Source organism: Pipistrellus kuhlii, unplaced genomic scaffold (genome assembly GCF_014108245.1).
Source record: "Pipistrellus kuhlii isolate mPipKuh1 unplaced genomic scaffold, mPipKuh1.p scaffold_m20_p_4, whole genome shotgun sequence".
NCBI classification, from domain to species: Eukaryota; Metazoa; Chordata; class Mammalia; order Chiroptera; family Vespertilionidae; genus Pipistrellus; species Pipistrellus kuhlii.
In genome coordinates, this window is record NW_023425540.1 from 77,231,547 (window position 1) to 77,249,807 (window position 18,261).

The window sequence follows — 18,261 nt, forward strand, 5'->3', positions numbered from 1 at the left end:
GACCCCTCAAGACCACATTTGTCTCCTTTCTTGAACTTCTATTCTTCTGTTTCAAAGAAAATTGTTAATGAGGACCTGCTGTGTGCAATGTGCCAAGTGCCAAGGGGGCAACAACAGTGCAGTTCTGGGCCTCAAGGAGAGTACAGTCTAGTAATCATAATACCAATTAATAATTTTCTTTTTTCTCTTTCTTTTTTAAAAATATGTTTTCATTGGTTTTTAGAGAGATATGAAAAGAGAGAGAAACATTGGTGAGAAAGAAACACTGACTCATTGCCTCCTGCATGGCCCCCACTGAGGATGGTGTCCACAACTCAGGCAAGTGCCCAGTCTGAGAATCAAACCAGCAACCTCTTGGGCATTGGGTCCAAGTGGCTTAACTACTGAACCACACCAGCTGGGCTATTTCCTCTTTCTTAACTGTGTTTCCCCAACCAAATTCTTAAATAGCCAGGACTGTGTCTTAATCTTTTTGTAAAATCCACAGTGACTGTTAGACTACAGGGCACGTGATATGTTTTTACTACTTGTTGGTTATATGCAAGACCGGTAATAGAATCAGATTTAAAAAAATACATGTCAACTACAATCCTTATCTAAGTTACAGAAATATCTTTGGTATGAAAAAAAAAACCTTCAAGAAATTTAAAAAACCATGCTATGTTTGAATGATGTTTTACATGTCTAATCAATAAATCAATTTAACTTGTCAAATTATTTTTAATATAATCATTGATAATTTATTCCCCAAATTCCATAATCTTGAAATAATAATCATATTGTAAGATTAATGATTCAAAGCACATTAGTAATTCAAAGATAGATATCTGGAATTTCCTAAGAGATTTCACAAGACAGAAATAGGAGCAAATTGAGAAGCACTGAACATAATCCTTAGGCAAACCATTCTGTTCTATTAAGGACAAGATTGTTGATAAGATCCCGACACACAAGAGAACCATGACATCCTCTCAGCAAGGGGCTCCTGAACCAGGGACAGAACTGGACTCAGATAATATTGATATGTCTTTTTTAAATGTGCCAAGGAAAAAGATTTTGTGAATCAGAATTAGAAAAATCTTATTTCTCCAAAATGTAAAACACTTTTTGACATAAGAAAAAAAACAGGGAGATATTTCATTCCTCCCTGCCTTAAATGAGCATAGTTTTGATTCTTTGTTCAGAGGATCTAATATGTACCTCAGTTTAGACTACAAGGAATGCATGTCAGTCCAGCCTGGAAGAGATCTTCATGTGCTCAAGAACACAGCATCAACAATTTATCTCAGATATATGTTTACTGTCAAAGTAAATCTTTAAAAAAATCTTACTCACCTGCCAGAATATGCTGTCTATTGTGTTTCCAAGAAAACCATCACGGCCTTCTGAAGACACCAGTTTCGGGCCAAGAATTGTCATGAATTCATCAAAATCCACCTGGCCATCCCCTGGAAGGAGAAGATGCAAATATAAATGGAAAAGTAGTTGAAATTGACCTATTGTACCTCATGAAATAAACATCTTCATATTTTCCTCCTTAGCATGACCTCAATAAAAAACTAGTGGCATTACTGAAAGTTGTGCAACATTCTTCAAATACCAAAAGAAACACAATAAATTATTGGTAATTATCAGTACATCCAATACCACATATTCCTAATTATTTGTCTGTATTTCTACTAAATGCTCTACCAGCACCTCAAATTGCCCAACTATACATAATAAAAATTGCAGCTTCATTCATATCTCTCCCTTCATCTTTGTCACTCACAAATACATTTAGTCATCAGGTTTTATGGAATTCACCTCTTAGATACCTGTGGCTGTTTTATTTTTCTCATTAATCCAACTGCTAATCCCTTTCCAAAGACTATGGTGGGAAAGTGATTCCAAGGATTCAAGTTCCTAGTTATCATTATAATGTTATTAGAATTGCTTTCTGACCTCATGCTCTCAACTCCTCATTTTCCTCCAAACAATTCCAAGTTTACTTCCCTTAAACACATCTGATCATGCTTTATAAATCAATTCATCTTTGAAAATAAGGAAACCACCTCAGGATAGTATTCAAGTCCCATTGCCCCTCTTGCCACCTTTTGCTCCCCACCTCTGCACAAATTGCCCTGCTTTTTCAGAGCTTCAGGCCTCCGTACATCCGGGATGCTTTCCCCCATTGGTTTACCTGGTGAACACCATCAGTGCTCTAAGATGGAGCTTAAATATCATAGTTTCTTTTCATTTTCTTTCTGATCCTTCCTCAGCTCACTAGACAGAGTTGGCCAAACTTTCTCCGTCTCTCCTACTAACTTAATGTGCATCCTTTACAGAACTTATCACCTGTATCTCAGTCACTGATTTGCATGCCTGTCTCCTACCTGGACTCTGAAACTTCTTTGTACATTCAATACCGTGGTGGGCCCTCAGTGTGTGCTTGTAAAATGAACAGATGCTGTCTCTTGCTTGATCTTCCTTTGCTCAGTTCAGCATCCATTGGATCTTTCAAGCCTGAGCTGCTACTGACCAAGGCAGACAAAAGCTGACCTTCAAGGTATTGCCCAAGCTTCAATGACTCATCAGTGTGGCATTCCTAATGAGTCATTGAGGCTTGGACGATACCTTGAAATATCGTCTAAGAGAGAGTCTCCACCAAGAGGTCACCACATCTTGGCTCCCAGTGATGAAGGCAGCTTAAGTGTCTGTACACAATTTGCCAAAGTGCAGACATTGATCCACCCCCAGAATGCAATTGCCTTTAAAGAGCCTTCATTCAAAACCCATTTCAAAAATCCAAACAGATGTCATCATCAAGCTGTCAATAATTCAAATAAGACTTTCTAGAAGATAAAGGAGGCATGAGAAGTCAATAGGAAAGAACAGATTTAGCCACCAAATGGGGTGGGGCAGTCAGTGGGCTACTGAGAGGAAACTAATTTATCTTTCAACCTTCAATAAGATAAAGGGATCTAAAATTTCACCCTCATTGATCATAAGAAAGCTAACACAAGCAATAATGTGTTACCATCTTGACTTTCAAATTAGAGAATACTTGTAACAAGAATACTGCTCAAGCCTTGCAGAGGTCCAGAGAAGAGCCAAGCTCTCTTCTGCATTCTCAGTACACTTATCTGAATATTGGATATTGACTGGCAGTATTTAAGGTGCTGTAACATGCTGGCTCTTTTTAACATAATAACTTTACTTTTAATAATAATAAAAAAGAAAACAGGGAAATTATCTTACATGCAGACCAAGATGCTTGCCTCAAGATAATCATCTAGTATTTGTGAAAGTGGAAAATTAGAAGCTGGGAAAGAGAATTCCCAGTATTCTTAAATTTCACACTGAGCTGGGTCCATGTGGCTCCAAGTCTCAGACAGGCACGCCTGTTATGCACATGCACTAATCCTCTGTGTTGTTACATGCCACTGAATTGGCTCTGACTCCTGGTGACCCCATGAATGAGTGATGTCCACAGTGTCAGTGTCCTGCCGTCAACAGCCCTGCTCAGCTCCTGTAGACTCCAAGGCCATGGCTTCTTTTATGGAGTCAATCCATCTCATATTTGGTCTTCCTCTATTTCTGCTCACCCCAAAACACCCCTGTTACTATAGGTGGGACTGGAGGGCCAAAGAGTTTCAGACTAAAATATCCATTTTCAATAGAGACACTATCTCCCTTACTAAAGTGATTCTTAGAGGACAAAAAATATGCTAGATATTATAATGGTTTGTGGCCCTCTGGGACCATCATACATAAACAGATAGACAGTATATCTTTCTATTAAAATTTCATGGGGGTAGGACAACAATGGAAACCAATGTTCTAAGGCTCTGGGGGTGGGATGGCTATTTAAAAAAGAAGGTCAAGAAACACTGGACCAGAAGATGTCCCAAGTACTATGGTTGTCCTTCCCTGGGCCCATTAGCAATGGACCAACATTACCCCAACTATCACTCATGACGAGGACTAACAGTTCATAAAGGCTTAGTATTTCAAGAGCATGAGTCATGAGACCTTAACTAAAATATGTTTACCAGACGGTCACTCAAGCTCCTGGCCATGGTGTAATAGGCACTGCTGTCTCTCAATTTGGGAGGCTTGCAGGGGAGACATGGCAAAACACCTGCTCCTCATTGCCAGGAAAATGGGATTGTCTTTGTACAGTCCACCTTCCACGTAGGAGGAGAGGCCACCCACCTCTCCAAAGTCCCCCCACCCCCGCTAGAGTGATGGGAGTAAAGCAGCATGCAATTGGTGCATTTCAAGGGCCCACATGGAACTCTGGTCAAATCACCAAGGAATGCTCACAGAGGGTGTCTTTGGCTGAGAACACCAAGCCCAAAGCTGACAAGCAGACACAATGCTTCAAACTCTCCTGGCGCTGGCTGACTGCTCTTTTCTGACTCAATCCTTGGCCAGAGGGGAAGCGCTGGGGGCAGGGTGCTCAGGATGCTGTGGGCAGTGCTAACTGCAGTGCAGCAGAACAGGTGGCTTGGTGCAGACTTTCTGCTACTGGGAGAAGAGGTCTAGTTCACGGAGGATTTGCTTCCAGCTCCTTAGAGGAGGCCATTTGGAACACCGGATTTTTTTTATTGATAAAAACATGATTCCACTGCTCCTTTTTAACTATCATCGAGCAAACGGAGGTTCCTGCAGGAGAAATAAATTGGGGTAGAGTCCCCATCTCTGTATCTCTCTCAGGACTTCCTCAGCTCTGACTCCTGAGGATGTGTGTACACAGCACATTTTCCATAGACCTTCCATAAGTGAGGGCTCCTCTTGCTACCACACAATTTGACAGCACAAGGTTCTATTCAGACTTCATGTGAGGAAAAGCTCTCTTCAGCAGTTTGCATTTTAACAAACAGAAATGGAAAACACCCTACAAGCTCTCAATCCTGGTCTCAGAATACTAGTCCCACAGCCCCATCCCCTCACTCCATCATCTCAGGAGAACTGAGACAAATGGAGTCTCAGAGAGAGGTTTTTCACCAAGTCCCTTGTAGGAAAACCATTCCCAGGGCAAGGTAAGGTCTGGAGAGCCTGATGGTGCTCGAAATATCTAACATTTACTAAGCACTCATTCACAATGTGCTGGGCACCGTGTAAAGAAATCTCTTTACATTAGCTCAAGTCTTTCAACAGCCCGTTTTACAGATGAGAAAACTGAGACACAGAGGTTTTGTAGCCTGCTGAAGCTCATGTAACAAGCAGAGCTCGGATTCCAAACCAAGCAGTCTGCTTGTGCTTTTGCTGCATCTAAGGAGGCTGGGTCACGCATGGTCCTGCCTGGAACCTTCTTTCCCCCAACTCCAGCATTTCCTGGCAGGGGAATGCCATGGCTGCCTGGTACTTGTAGGGAAAGTGAAATCTACATTGCTCTCTCTGATCTACAATAGTTGTTGCATCTCAGGTCAACCTTTCGAGGTCTTTCTTAATCATTTAAAAGACTAATAAAAACAGAAAGAGGAGATATGTATTTTACAGTTGTTTTATGCCAGGCACTGAGTTCAGAGCTTTACATTTTATTATCTTGTTTGATTTTTATCCCAACACTATGAACAGGTTCTGCCCTTCCACATTTACCCATGAGAAAACTTAGGCAAAAAGAGGTTAAAAGCAACAAGTTCAAGGCCACGCAGCACATATCAGCTTGGAACCTTGATATTAACCTCCACGCTGTACCATCCCTGCTTCTGCATCAGGGACCCCGGCATAAGTCCTGGCTTAGGTTCATATCTCTCTTCAAAGTGTCGGAGTCTAACATGGTGTCCTTTCTGGACATTTAGGAAGGAATTCAGTGGGAGATTGGGAGAGATGGCCTTCACGGTTCTAATGCAAAAGATTGTTGCCTGAAAGCCACTTATTTGTTCCCAAATTTCTATTTTGCCTGCAGTCGCTGTCTCAGTAATTCTCCTTCGATGGTCAATTCTTAGCGGACACAGGTCTCTCTCATACAATCTTCTGGACGTCTGACACCTCTTTCCCCTGAAAGTATTCGTCTAATGAGGGAGGCCTGTGCGGGCCTGGCAGGGAATCTGGATTCACATGCTCCCAAGGAAAGGATGGGCATCTTCTCAGACCCACCCTCTTTTGTAGAATGTGACTGCAAAAATGTCATCGGGTTAAATTTTTTTTAACCAATTTTGAACATGCAAGTAACTGCAGAATTAAAGAATGGAAGAGTTCACCCCTACCAGGCTTCCTTCTCCCCCCTCAAACCTTCTAATATCATGAGCCACTTAGCAGGAAATGCAGGAAGCTGACCTGCTAAGGTCTAGCTGCTATGTAAGTCAAAGTAATAAACTTGAACTGGGGCAGGAAGCTGCAGGAGGGCCAGGACTGTGCAACATTCATTAAAACCAACCAGCCGAAGCTTGCGCAAAGAGCTAAAATAACAAAAATCACTGAAAAAAAAATAAGAATAATGAAAAGGATGAGCTCTGAAGGACAACAAGGACACAGTTAAGAGGAAGAACAGAAAAGATGTCTGAGATCCCATTCAAATCACACCCGCAAGGCAGCTGGCCAGTGGACCATGCACTGTGGGCAACAGGAGATAAGTAAGGCGCAGGCTTACCCTCCAGGTGCTTGGGATCTGTTACCAGGACAGAATCAGGCAGGTGCCATGACTGGCCTAACAGCATTGTGCTAAGGCAGCATGAAGGCAGGAGCAAAAACTCCAGTTAGGAAATTCCCAGTGGTTTGGCAGTGAGCCTCTAAGGAGGAGAGGACCAGGCTATAGCAAACCAAAGGGAGATGAGGGAGCAGCCTGGGCAGAACAGGAGCACCAGGAAGGATAGGGGATGGTTGGGAGCAGTGACTGCCCTCTCTTCATGCTGGATTGAGAGTTCGTGTGGGAAGAGAGGAGGACAAGATAAGCCTCTGCGTGTCATTGATCTAGAATCAGTGGAAAGTGGGAATCAGAATACCCGTGTTGCCTACCAAAGATCAGCCAGGACACGGTGCACAGGCTGGATGGGAGGGGCAGCGCTGGCCCAGGAAGTGGTGTTGGGTTAGACTAGTGGTTGACAAATTCATTAGTCAACAGAACGGCAAACACAGAGGCATGTAGCTCACGAACTGCAGTTTGCCGACCACTGGTTTAGACAAAGGAGAGGAAGGCCCAGGTGGAGGAAGAGGCGTAGAGAAGACTGGATCCAGGTAAATACAATACTTGGCAACTGACTGCAGGAAAGAAAAGGGAAAGAGGCTGAGTCTGGAATAGTGGATGGGTTATGGCGCTAATGAGGAACAAAGGAGAGGTCAGGAGGAGCACATATTTGGGAAAAGCTAGCTTTAAGGTGCTGGCAGAATGGGAGGATGGGAAGTAACTAACAGCTAAAAATGTGGATCCAAAAGTCTTCAGGATCTATGGAAAGATCTCTAAGATCTCCAAAAGAATCTCAGGTAAACAAAAGCAAGGTACATAACTGTATTATAGTGTGCTGCAATTTGATTTTAAAAGATCAAGGAGAATGTATATACCTATTTTCTTGAGTCAATCTTTTCATAAAAGTATCTGAAAGTGTACCCTTACCACCTGCCAAAAATTAATAATAGTTCATGGTTTATTCATAGATAAGTCTGGGCATGTAGAGTAGAAGAACGAATCTTCTCACCAAATATATTTTTATACTTTTTGATTTTTAAAACTTGTCACATATTATCTGTTTAAAAATAGATAATTTTTAAAATTAAAAATTAAACAATGAATTCAGACTTTAGCATCCATGTGGATGAACTCATCAGGAGCATAGGGAAGAGGGAAGCAAAGACCAAGGATGGCCTTGAGAGCACTGTACGGCTGTTTTCTTAGATGTCCTAGGCCCGTGGTTGGCAAACTGTGGCTCGAGAGCCACATGCAGCTCTTTGGCCCCTTGAGTGTGGCTCTTCCACAAAATATCACGGCCTGGGCAAGTCTGTTTTGAAGAAGTGGCGTTAGAAGAAGTTTAAGTTTAAAAAATTTGGCTCTCCAAAGAAATTTCAATCTTTGTACTGTTGATATTTGGTTCTGCTGACTAATGAGTTTGCCGACCACTGTTAGGCTCCACAGGGTGCAGGCAGAAAACACTTCTTCACACTCCCTGTGCAAGCCACCCTGCCTTATGCTCTCTCCGGCTCTGGGTGAAGCACGGGGCTGTCCCATAGCTTTGTTGTTGACTCTTCAAAAGAATCAAACTCCAGTCCAGTCTGCCAAGAACATAACTCCAGACCTCCTTTAGTTGGAAACATCTTCCTTCCTTTCACTTAGACCTCATCCAGGCTAGTGACCTGGATTGGGAAGAAGAGATCCATTTCTTCATGCTTTCCTTGGCCCACTCTCTCTTCCATTCTCCAGTTGTGGTTTCTGACCACACCTGGGCTGGGAGAGGCTTCCGGAGGAGGCTGCGGTTTCTTCACATCAGCTATACCTTCACGACGTCGGATGCTTATTAACCCCTGTCCCTGGGCCCCTGGGCTTCTGGCGATATCTCCCTTCACTGGGCATCATCAACCTTCCAGGTCTGAGGTAGGGGATGAGTGGTCCATGGGCCATATAAGGCCTGTGAAATCATTTGGTCTGGCCCAGCCGAGGCATTATTGGTGAGTTAATTAAATGTTTGAGCAGATACAGCAGGCTAGTTTTTAAGTTGATAGTTTTGCATGGCCCGTGAACAATGTTATAAATAACCAAACGGCCCTTGGCAGGATAAAGGTTCCCCACCTTGCAGAGTCTAGGCCATCCTAAACGCCACACTGGCTCCTGCTTTGCTCCACGTGTCACTGAAAGGTAGCTCTTTCCAAAGCAGCCCTCGTCCTCTCTACATGGCTACCCAAAGCAGACAGCAGCTCCAGCTCCAACACAGGCCTCAGGCGGTTCACGTGTGGTACCAACACCAGCCCCTACACACTTTAAACTCCATCAAACAGAGGTCAGTCTCCATGAGCGGCTCTTTGGAAATACTTTTAGCTCAAACTGAATGAGGAACACCCCCTCCCCACTGCAAGGAGTTTAGGGAAAACCCACAACCCACCACCAGTTCCCTCCAATGCCTAGTGCTTCAACTTCAACATCTCATAAAGTGTCAGGATCAAAACTGTGCTTCCCCCTCTCCCCAAATGCATAGGTGGAAGCCCCAACACCCCCAAGGTGGCTGTATTAGGATATAGGGCCTTTCAGGAGGTAATTGAATTAAATGGGAGCGGCATCCTTAGAAGAAGAGGAAGAGACACCAGGAGTGCAAGCACAGACAAAGGGCATGTGAGGACACAGTGAGAGAGGTGTCTGCCAGCCAGGAAGCAGGCTCCCACCAGACATGAGGCTTGCTTGGACTTTGATCTTAGCCTTGCAGCTCCTAGAACTGAGAGAAATAAAATCCTGTTGTGTAGGCCACCCGGTCTGAGTTACTTTGTTATAGCAGCCCTAGCTGACTAACACATAAAGTAGAGAAGAACAATGGGCTCTTGGGAAACTTAGCACTTATTGTATTGTATTGCTCCTGTGCTTTATGGCCTTAACATTGAGACATAAGAGTGTTATTTTTGATCAACTGTTACTTTCTGTCTTGATGGAGCAACAACATGAATTGAAGGAGATTATAGCTTTTCAGGTGAGATATGTGTTAGAGAAACCTCAAGATCATCCCCAAGTTCAATGGTTTGCTAAGAGGACTCCAGGACAGCATGTGGTCCTACTCATGACTATGACTTATTAATGCGAAAGAATATCAAGCACAATCACCAAGGGGAAAGATGCATAGGGCTAAGTCTGGAAGAAATCAGGCACAAGCTTCCAGAATCCTCTCTCCAGAGACAACAGGACATGCTCAATTCCCCCAGCAATCAGTAGTGGTAACAGATGGGAAATCCTGTCTACCAGGAAAGCTCCTTAGAGCTACTTAGAAGGGGCTGGTGGTGTAGGCACTCTATGCCTGGCATGCACTGAACTTCAAGGATTCCAGAAGGAAAGCAGGTGCTTAGCATGAACCATGTTGCATGCCCAAACAGTTTAGGCATGGTGAGCAACTCTTATCAGTTATAGGAATGACAAAAACCCTCCCCAAATCCAACTTCCCAGACACCAGCCAAAGACTAATCTTGCAAGCAGGCCTTTCTGAGGAAAGCCTACTGTGTTAACTCTCTTACACACACATCTTCACCCTCACTCCAAGTTCTCCAGTCACTGAGCTAGGCCACTGACACTTATCAAAGTCAACCCTGTCACCTAGAACAGGAACAGCTGCATAGCTTCTAAGGGTTCAGAGAGCCTAATATCAGTCTTACAGCTAATAATGGTACAGGCAGGGTGTTCCTAGACCTGAGTTATTGGCCATTATTCCAAAAGCACCAGCACAGTCTCGTCCTCCTTTACTTCTATTCATGGAATTTCACATCCATCCAGCTCTCCTAGATCCTGATCTGCCCCATCCTCACCTCATAGGTAAGAACAGAACTGAGGCTCAGACAGCTGACTGGTGTGCCTGCCTCTAGCAACCCAGCATTCTGGAGAGCTAAACACCAAGCACATACTAGAAGTTTTTTACATACATTATGCAAAATAATCAAAATAGAAAAGATGCTTTTATTTACACATTACATTTGAATGGAAAGTACCACTTGACCATGGCCAAGTAAAACAGGAAGTGAGGAAGTGCTGCAGAAGCAAAAGTTGATATTGTCTATGACAGTGGTCTCCAAGGGGGGAGCAAGTCAAGGATGCTCAAAAACATTCACTGCAATGCCAGAATGCAATTACTAGCTCCATCAGATCTATTTGTGTTCACCTTTTCTATATTTCTACTTTTTGGATTGTGTCATAAGGTCCAAAAAACATTAGAACCTTGTATTTATACAATATGGTAAAAAAATATATATATAACAGGAAGGGGCAGGGTGCAGATAAGAGAAGTCATTGCATATTAGAAAAGCTGAAAGCTGCACATTTTGAATTTTCTACTTATACACTTCTAATTAGTATACTCTTCTTATGTTACTTAAAAGTAGTGGATTAGTATATTCATTTTATGTAGGCAAACATAACTGCTATTTGGAAAATATAACATCAATTATGTGAGGGGGAAAGCAATAGCAGTTGCAGAAATAAGTAGCAGTAGCAGCAGAAACAATCATATAAATAACCAACAGCCCAAACTTACTCGAAATAACAACAGAAATAAAATGGTGAAAGTGTTACCATTGTAACTAGCTAATTATTAATATTAATAATGGGAAGAAAGCAAAGGGAAGGCCAAACATTATAAGCATAGCCATCTGGGCAGCTTCACCAGGAAGCTGTAGCTTCACATTTCCCAGGAACCACCGGTCCATTCCCTACCAATCACTGGGAGAAGGGGGTCCAAAGAAGGGGAAGACAGATGTGCAATGAAGTCAGATGACATAGGGAAGGTGTTTGCCTGTCAGGCTAACCTGGGAACAAAGATCATTGGCTAGGAGGGTGGACCCCAATGCAAGCCCACTTGGGAATATATGATCTCCAGACAAAGAAATCCTCTCTCTCTTGTTCCTCTTGCTTCACTCCTGCTTCCTTGCTCTTGCCCGTGCTTCCTCCATAACCATGTGGCCCCAGAAACCACATGGCCATGGCCATGTGAACCCCACACCCAATGGACTATAGCTGGGAACACAAGGTAACCTAATCAGATGCTAGACTAGACTGTGCAAATATGGAGTGGAAACTCCGGGCAATGGGTTTAATCCTGACTCTGCTGAAGACAAAATGGAACATTTTTGGAACAGAAAAAGATAGGACCTTGGAAACCCAGGAGTTTGATTCTACAGAAATAAAGTTTTCTATATACATTACCTCATCCTCCCATGGGAATTCCTGTTCCCCTGGCACCCCAAGAAACCCACTCCTACCAGCAACAGGTAGGGACACAGAAAGCACCCCACCAATAGCCAAACAGGTGATGATAGAGATTGAAGTCAGAAATTGGACACAAATTTTACAAGGAAGGAAAATACAAGTATCCAAGAATACTCAAACCACAATCATGAGACATTTTCCTGGGCTGAGACAGATAACTCTGATGTACTACCAGTCAATATCCAATCAATAGGCAATAATAAAGCATAGCTGCCATTATTATGACAAACTGCAGGCCAGGCACACTGCTAAGGCATCTTACTTAAAGGGCCTCATTTACTTCTCACAACAACGAGTAAAATTGTTGTCCCCATTTTACTAAGGCATAGAAGAGATTCAGATTTAGGTCACCTGTACAAGATTATACCATTAATTGCAACAAAATGCAGATTTGAACTAGGTGAGCTTGATTCCATATTTGCTCTTTCCATAGGCCATTGTGACATATAATATATATGTGTGTGTGTGTATGTATGTGTATGTATGTGTGTGTGTATATATATATGTATATGTGTGTGTATATATATATATATGTATATATATATATATACATACACATATACATATACATACACACACATACGCACACACTCTTTATCCAGTACCGGGCACAAAAATTTCTATATATATTTCCTAAATGACAATAAAGGTGTCTTTTGTTATGCTAATGAAGTGACTTTTGGAATACAGCTAAGGACCCCTCTGGTTGCCAGAGGAACCAACCATGTGATTAGAGGGTCAGAACTGTCAGTGCTTCCCCCTGACCTCCAGGAAGAGGAAAGCTGCTGGAATTTGGATCAATTACCAATGACCAGTGATTTAATCAATCATGCCCGTATAATGAAGCATCCACAAAAACCCTTCTTCTCTGAAATCAATCAAACTATATATTTTTTAAAAAGTTGGGGGCAGAAATATAACATTGGAGACTAGTTATTAGCTATAAGAAATATTAATCATGCTCTGTTAACCATGATGATTCTGTTCTGATTAGAGAAAGCATATTCTCACCTGGCTTGAGAGTTGTACACACTGGGACATGGGGACTAACATCCTCCTTTCCTGAGAACTGCCTATCATTATGGAAAGGCACCCTGTCTTTAGAACCCCCAGCTCCTATTGCCTATAATCTGGTCCCTGGGCACCTGAAGGCACCCACCCTCTGCCATGCCCACCCCCTCCCCAGCCTGCCTGACTTGTAACTTGCAATGATTATCCCTGTGCCTCCTTTCCCATGCCTGTCATTCCTGCTTCCATGTGTAACCTTTGTTCTACTATCCAATATAAGCAGCTGGCTTATGGTGGGCTGCAGAGCAGATTTTTGTGGATGACCTGCTGCTCTCCCATACTGCCAAAATTATTGGAATAAACACTCATATATGATTCAACTCTGTCTCTGCTTAATAGGCTCAAGGAGTGACAAGCAGCCCGGACCCCTTGATTGTCCAATTACATAAAGTGGGGGCAGTCTGTGGGACTGAGTCTTTAACCTGAGAATCTGATTTGAATTACAGGACACCAGCTGGTGTTGGAGAATTGTTTGGTGCGGAGGGGTGGGGAGGGGGGGAGGGGAGGGAAGAAACACACACACACTAATTAGTACTAGAAGTGGAGCCATGTCATAACCCAAGATAATAATTTAAGTACGATAACTGCAATGTCTAAATTATCAGCCATATACTGAATGCTGTGGCAAAAACTACTCCTGTCAAAATATCCATGCAACATTTGTAAATACAAGTTTATATGCAACTAATTTGCCAGAGCTGAAATTAGCAGGCCATATTCTCCCACTTATACTCAAAGAAACTAGGACTTAATAGTAATGAATTCAGCAAAAAATCTCTAAACCTTTTGTAATTGCAAAACATCTCCTAATCAATGAAGAATATAAAGTTGAGATAAATTTTAAAGAAAATGACAAAGAGGATATTACATATCTCAGATATGTAGGTACTGATCAAAGCTGTCCTCAGAGGTAAATTCAAAGCATTAAAGGGAAGAAAACACTCAAAGAAAAACTTAGAAAAGAACTTAGATATAAAAATATAGGGGAAAGGATATAATAAAATTGGGGTAAGAGCAGAATTAATTGGGACAAACACAAACAGTATGGTAACCACTGTATAAAGAAGAAACCAGCCTTAGCTGGTTTGGTATGGTGGATAGAGCATCAGCCTGCAGGACCCAAGGGTCCCAGGTTTGATTCGTTCACATGCCTGAGTTGTAGGCTCAGTCCAATGTGCAGGAGGCAGCCAATCAATGATTCCCTCTCATCATTGATGTTTCTCTCTCTCTTCCTCTCCCTTCCTCTCTGAAAGAAATAAAAATATATTAAAAAAAAAAAAAGAAAGAAAGAAAGAAAGAAAAAAAGAAAAAGAAAAAGAAAAAGGAAGTGAAGCCTTAGCCAGTTTGGCTCAGTAGATAGAGAGTAGGCCTGCATTAAAGGAAAGAAAACACTCAAAGAAAATCTTAGAAAAGAACTTATATATAGCCGAAACCGGTTTGGCTCAGTGGATAGAGCGTTGGTCTGTGGACTGAGGGGTCCCGGGTTCGATTCCAGTCAAGGGCATGTACCTTGGTTGCAGGCACATCCCCGGTTGGGGGTGTGCAGGAGGCAGCTGATCGATGATTCTCTCTCATCGATGTTTCTGGCTATCTGTTCCTCTCTCTTCCTCTCTGTGAAAAATCAATAAAATATATATTTTTTAAAAAGAACTTAGATATAAAGATATAGGGGAAAGGATATAATAAAATTGGGGTAAGAGCAGAATTAATTGGGACAAACACAAACAGAATGGTAACCACTGTATTAAGAAGAAACCAGCCTTAGCAGGTTTAGTTTGGTGGATAGAGCGTCAGCTGGCATGTTGGATTTCGGTCAAGGGCACATGCCCAGGTTGCTAGTCCGATCCCCAGTGGGGGCATGCAGGAGACAGCCAATCAATGATTCTCTTTCATCAATGATATTTCTATTTCTCTCTCCTTCTCCCTTTTTCTCTAAAAGCAATTAAAAATATATATTTTTTAAAAAGAAATGAGAGAAATTTTGAAAAAAATGTATAGCATAAAATTATTGACATATCAAATCTAGAAAGACTCAAGTAAAATTACAACTCAGGCCCTGGCCGGGTGCTCAGTTGGTAGGAGCGTCATCCCTATACACCTTAAAGGTCCCAGGTTCTATTCTGGGCCTGGGCACATATTGGAGACAACTGATCGATGTTTGTCTCTCAAATGGGTGTTTCTCTCTCTTTCCCTTCCTCTCTCTAAAATATCAATTAAAAAGCATATCATTGAGTGAGTATTAAAAAGTAAAAAAATACAGCTGAGAAAAGATGTAGCGACAAATACACAAGAAAGAAAATTATGAAATACTTTGTATAACTGAAATCAATTATGGTTTTTAAATTTTTGTAAAACTATTGCTTTTATTTTAAAAAGAACAATTTACCAGTACTTAAAAAAAATTTATAAAGAAATGGAATAAGATTTAAGCTGAAAAAAAAAACCAAAAAGCTTCTCAAAAAGAAAAATCATAAAGTGAGATTTTTCATGGTTTTGAGAAGTAAATATTTCTCATGTTATATAAACTGTTGCATCAACATGTACCAGGATGATGAAAAAAGCAAAACGTCAGTATAATTCTGATATCAAAACAAGCAAGAAGAAAACAACTATAGGACCTCACTTACGAATACAAAAATCCTAAAGCCTACGCTGGAAAACCTCAACTGAAATACAGTAAAAGCATAGGCTATCATAGCCAGGTTCAGATCATTTCAGGACTTGTGCACAATTTAATATTAGAAAAATCAATTAATAAGACAAGTCAAATCAATAGGTACAATTACAAAAGTGATGATGTCTATGAATATTGCAAAGGAGCTGAGTAAAATAAAAGGTTCCTTCTGGACTTCTTTAACTGGGAAAAGAATAATATTTCCTTAAGACACTAAGAGCGATCTATGGCCAGACAATATCAGATCTCCTCACAGGGAAGATTCTGTGCTCCTCTAAGCAAGATCCCAGGATGCTCGCTATCATTCTTACTCCATATTGTTCTCAATGTGCCAGCCAGTATTGTGCTGTGAAACAGAAGTGAGAAATAAGTCTGAGGGGATGGAAAAGACAACATGATCCCTGTTCCTAAAGCAGTCATATTATTGCCCATATAGCAAGACAGTTGTAATTCTGGGGATTTAGTAACAGTGGCTAAGTACAGATGGGCATTTAAAAATCAATAGTTTTCTTGTGTGGCAGCAGTAACTGTTTCGAAAATTTAACACAATAGCCAAAGGGACCTCTGAACAGATAGCAGGAGGTGTTCCTAACTCGTTGTCCCTCCCAGCCTCCTGGCAAGTGCCCTGGGCATTGGGTAAGACCCTGCAGGTGGGGCTCCCGATAAGGTGGGAGGAGGGTGCAGAGGGCCTGCACCCTGCAGCCAGCAGAAACCCAGCCTGCCTCACCTGCGGAAAGGGCCTCACCTGCGCACATGAGAAGGTTGGGGGTGCTGAGCTCACTGACTCCCCACAGCCTGGAGAAAATCTGATCTGTGGGCTGCAGTCTTCCTGCTCCAGGGTATCCCCACTACCGGCCCCCAACTCCCACAGAGAGGGCTTCCTCCTGCACCCTCAGAGGTCAAGACTTGTTCCCTGCTGGGCCACAGATGCCAGAGCGGAGAGGGCTTGGGGGCCTGGATGAAGGTGAGGAAGGCATTATGAAGTACACATTGGTAGTTAGAAACAGTCACCAGGGGTGTGGGGCACATCACGCAGCACAGTCAGTACTGTAATAACTATGTAGAGGCTGGAGGTATGGGAAGGGCACTTTGAAGTAGGTGATTGTTTGCTGTGCTGTACACCTGAAACCAATACAAAATAATGCTGAAGGTGAACTGTAATAGGAAGAAGAAGAAAAAATACGGAAGAAGAAAAGATGGAACCTGTGGGGGTGTCCTCTATCTGTGGCTTTGCCTCTGCCCAGGAGGCCCTGACTTGGTGGTGGAGTTGGACAGAAAAGCAGAAGTGGGAGAAGGAAAGATAGCCCATTTCCAAGGTGCAGGGACAAGAGGGGGTGACCAAACCGAGCCTCTGAGCACTCGGCTCCCACCCCGGCACCTGCAGGATGGAGCCTGACCAGAACTAAGAGGGGGGGAAACTGGAAAGGAACATGAGCTCTCGGAGTGGAAACAATATGCCAAAGGTCCTCAGAAGGAGCAACTTGCTTTCCAAAGACCCAAATTCAGACACTGGAGTGGAGGCTGGTAAGTGTGGAGGCTGAGACAGCAGCCTGGGCTGATGGACCCGCAGCCCAGAGCCGTGCGCCTTGACCGGAGATGAAGGAGAATTCAAAGAAAGAGCAAAAGAGCAGGTGGGGGAATGTTATTCGTGATGTCTAGCTGACAGTCATTGAGCACTTCCTATCGTCCATGCATTGAGCTGGGAATTACATGAACTAACTCGCTTAGTTATCCAAGCACTTAGGCGGTAGGTCTTATTTCTACTATTCCACATCCTACATCAGCACGCAGAGACCAGGGTGGGCTGGGCCTGATTTGCAGGGGCCAGGCCTGGGCTGGATGGAGTCTGGATGTGGGCAGCCTGACTCTGGGGTCTGTGATTTTAGCCACAAAGACAAGTGAAGAATTAAACAAGGAATAGGGAAAATGATCCCATGTAAAGAGAACAGTCTCTCATTTATACCACAAAGAAGAGACAAACTAAACAGGGGTAAACTTGAAAATAGTATTTGGGGCCCAGAGAAAGAAATCTACAGAACTTTAGTGAGATATTTTTAAAAGCTTTAAAGAAAATGGCAAATAATACCGTGGTTCTTTTTTTTTTTTTTTTTTAAGATATATTATTGATTTTTTACAGAGAGGAAGGGAGAGGAATAGAGTTAGAAACATCGATGAGAGAGAAACATCAATCAGCTGCCTCCTGCACACCTACTGGGGATGTGCCTGCAACCAAGGTACATGCTCTTGACTGAAATCAAACCTGGGACCCTTCACTGAGCCAAACTGGCTGGGGCAATACCATGGTTTTTGACGGAAAGATTTTTGTAAAGTCCCAAATTAACTCTCATGTTTAATGCAATTCCAATATAAATTGTTATAGAATTTTTTTGAAGCTTTCCCAACGATTCTTATGGTCATTAGGAAGAAGAAGCAGACAAGAAAAGTTTGAGAAATAATTAAGAACAGCAAGGCTATATCTAACAATAATATGTATTATAAAACTAGAATAATGAAGACAGTACCAATGTAGGAATGGATAGGACATAATTAAAACAGGACTATTCACAAACAAGCTACAATAAATACAGATAATAAATAAAAGTAATTGAATAGAAAATAGGTTTACTTGACAAATGGTGTCAGGAAGATA

General features: G+C 42.3%; 1 protein-coding gene across 3 annotated transcripts in view; it reads right to left on the reverse strand.

The window, feature by feature from the left end:
* Nucleotides 1-18,261, reverse strand: part of CALN1 (calneuron 1) — a 409,706-nt gene that overhangs the window by 127,180 nt on the left and 264,265 nt on the right. For all 3 annotated transcript variants that reach the window (XM_045571227.1, XM_036410358.2, XM_036410359.2), the window contains one exon: nucleotides 1,336-1,448. In XM_045571227.1, coding sequence (XP_045427183.1) covers nucleotides 1,336-1,448 — 113 coding nt within the window. The remainder of the gene's footprint in view (nucleotides 1-1,335; nucleotides 1,449-18,261) is intronic.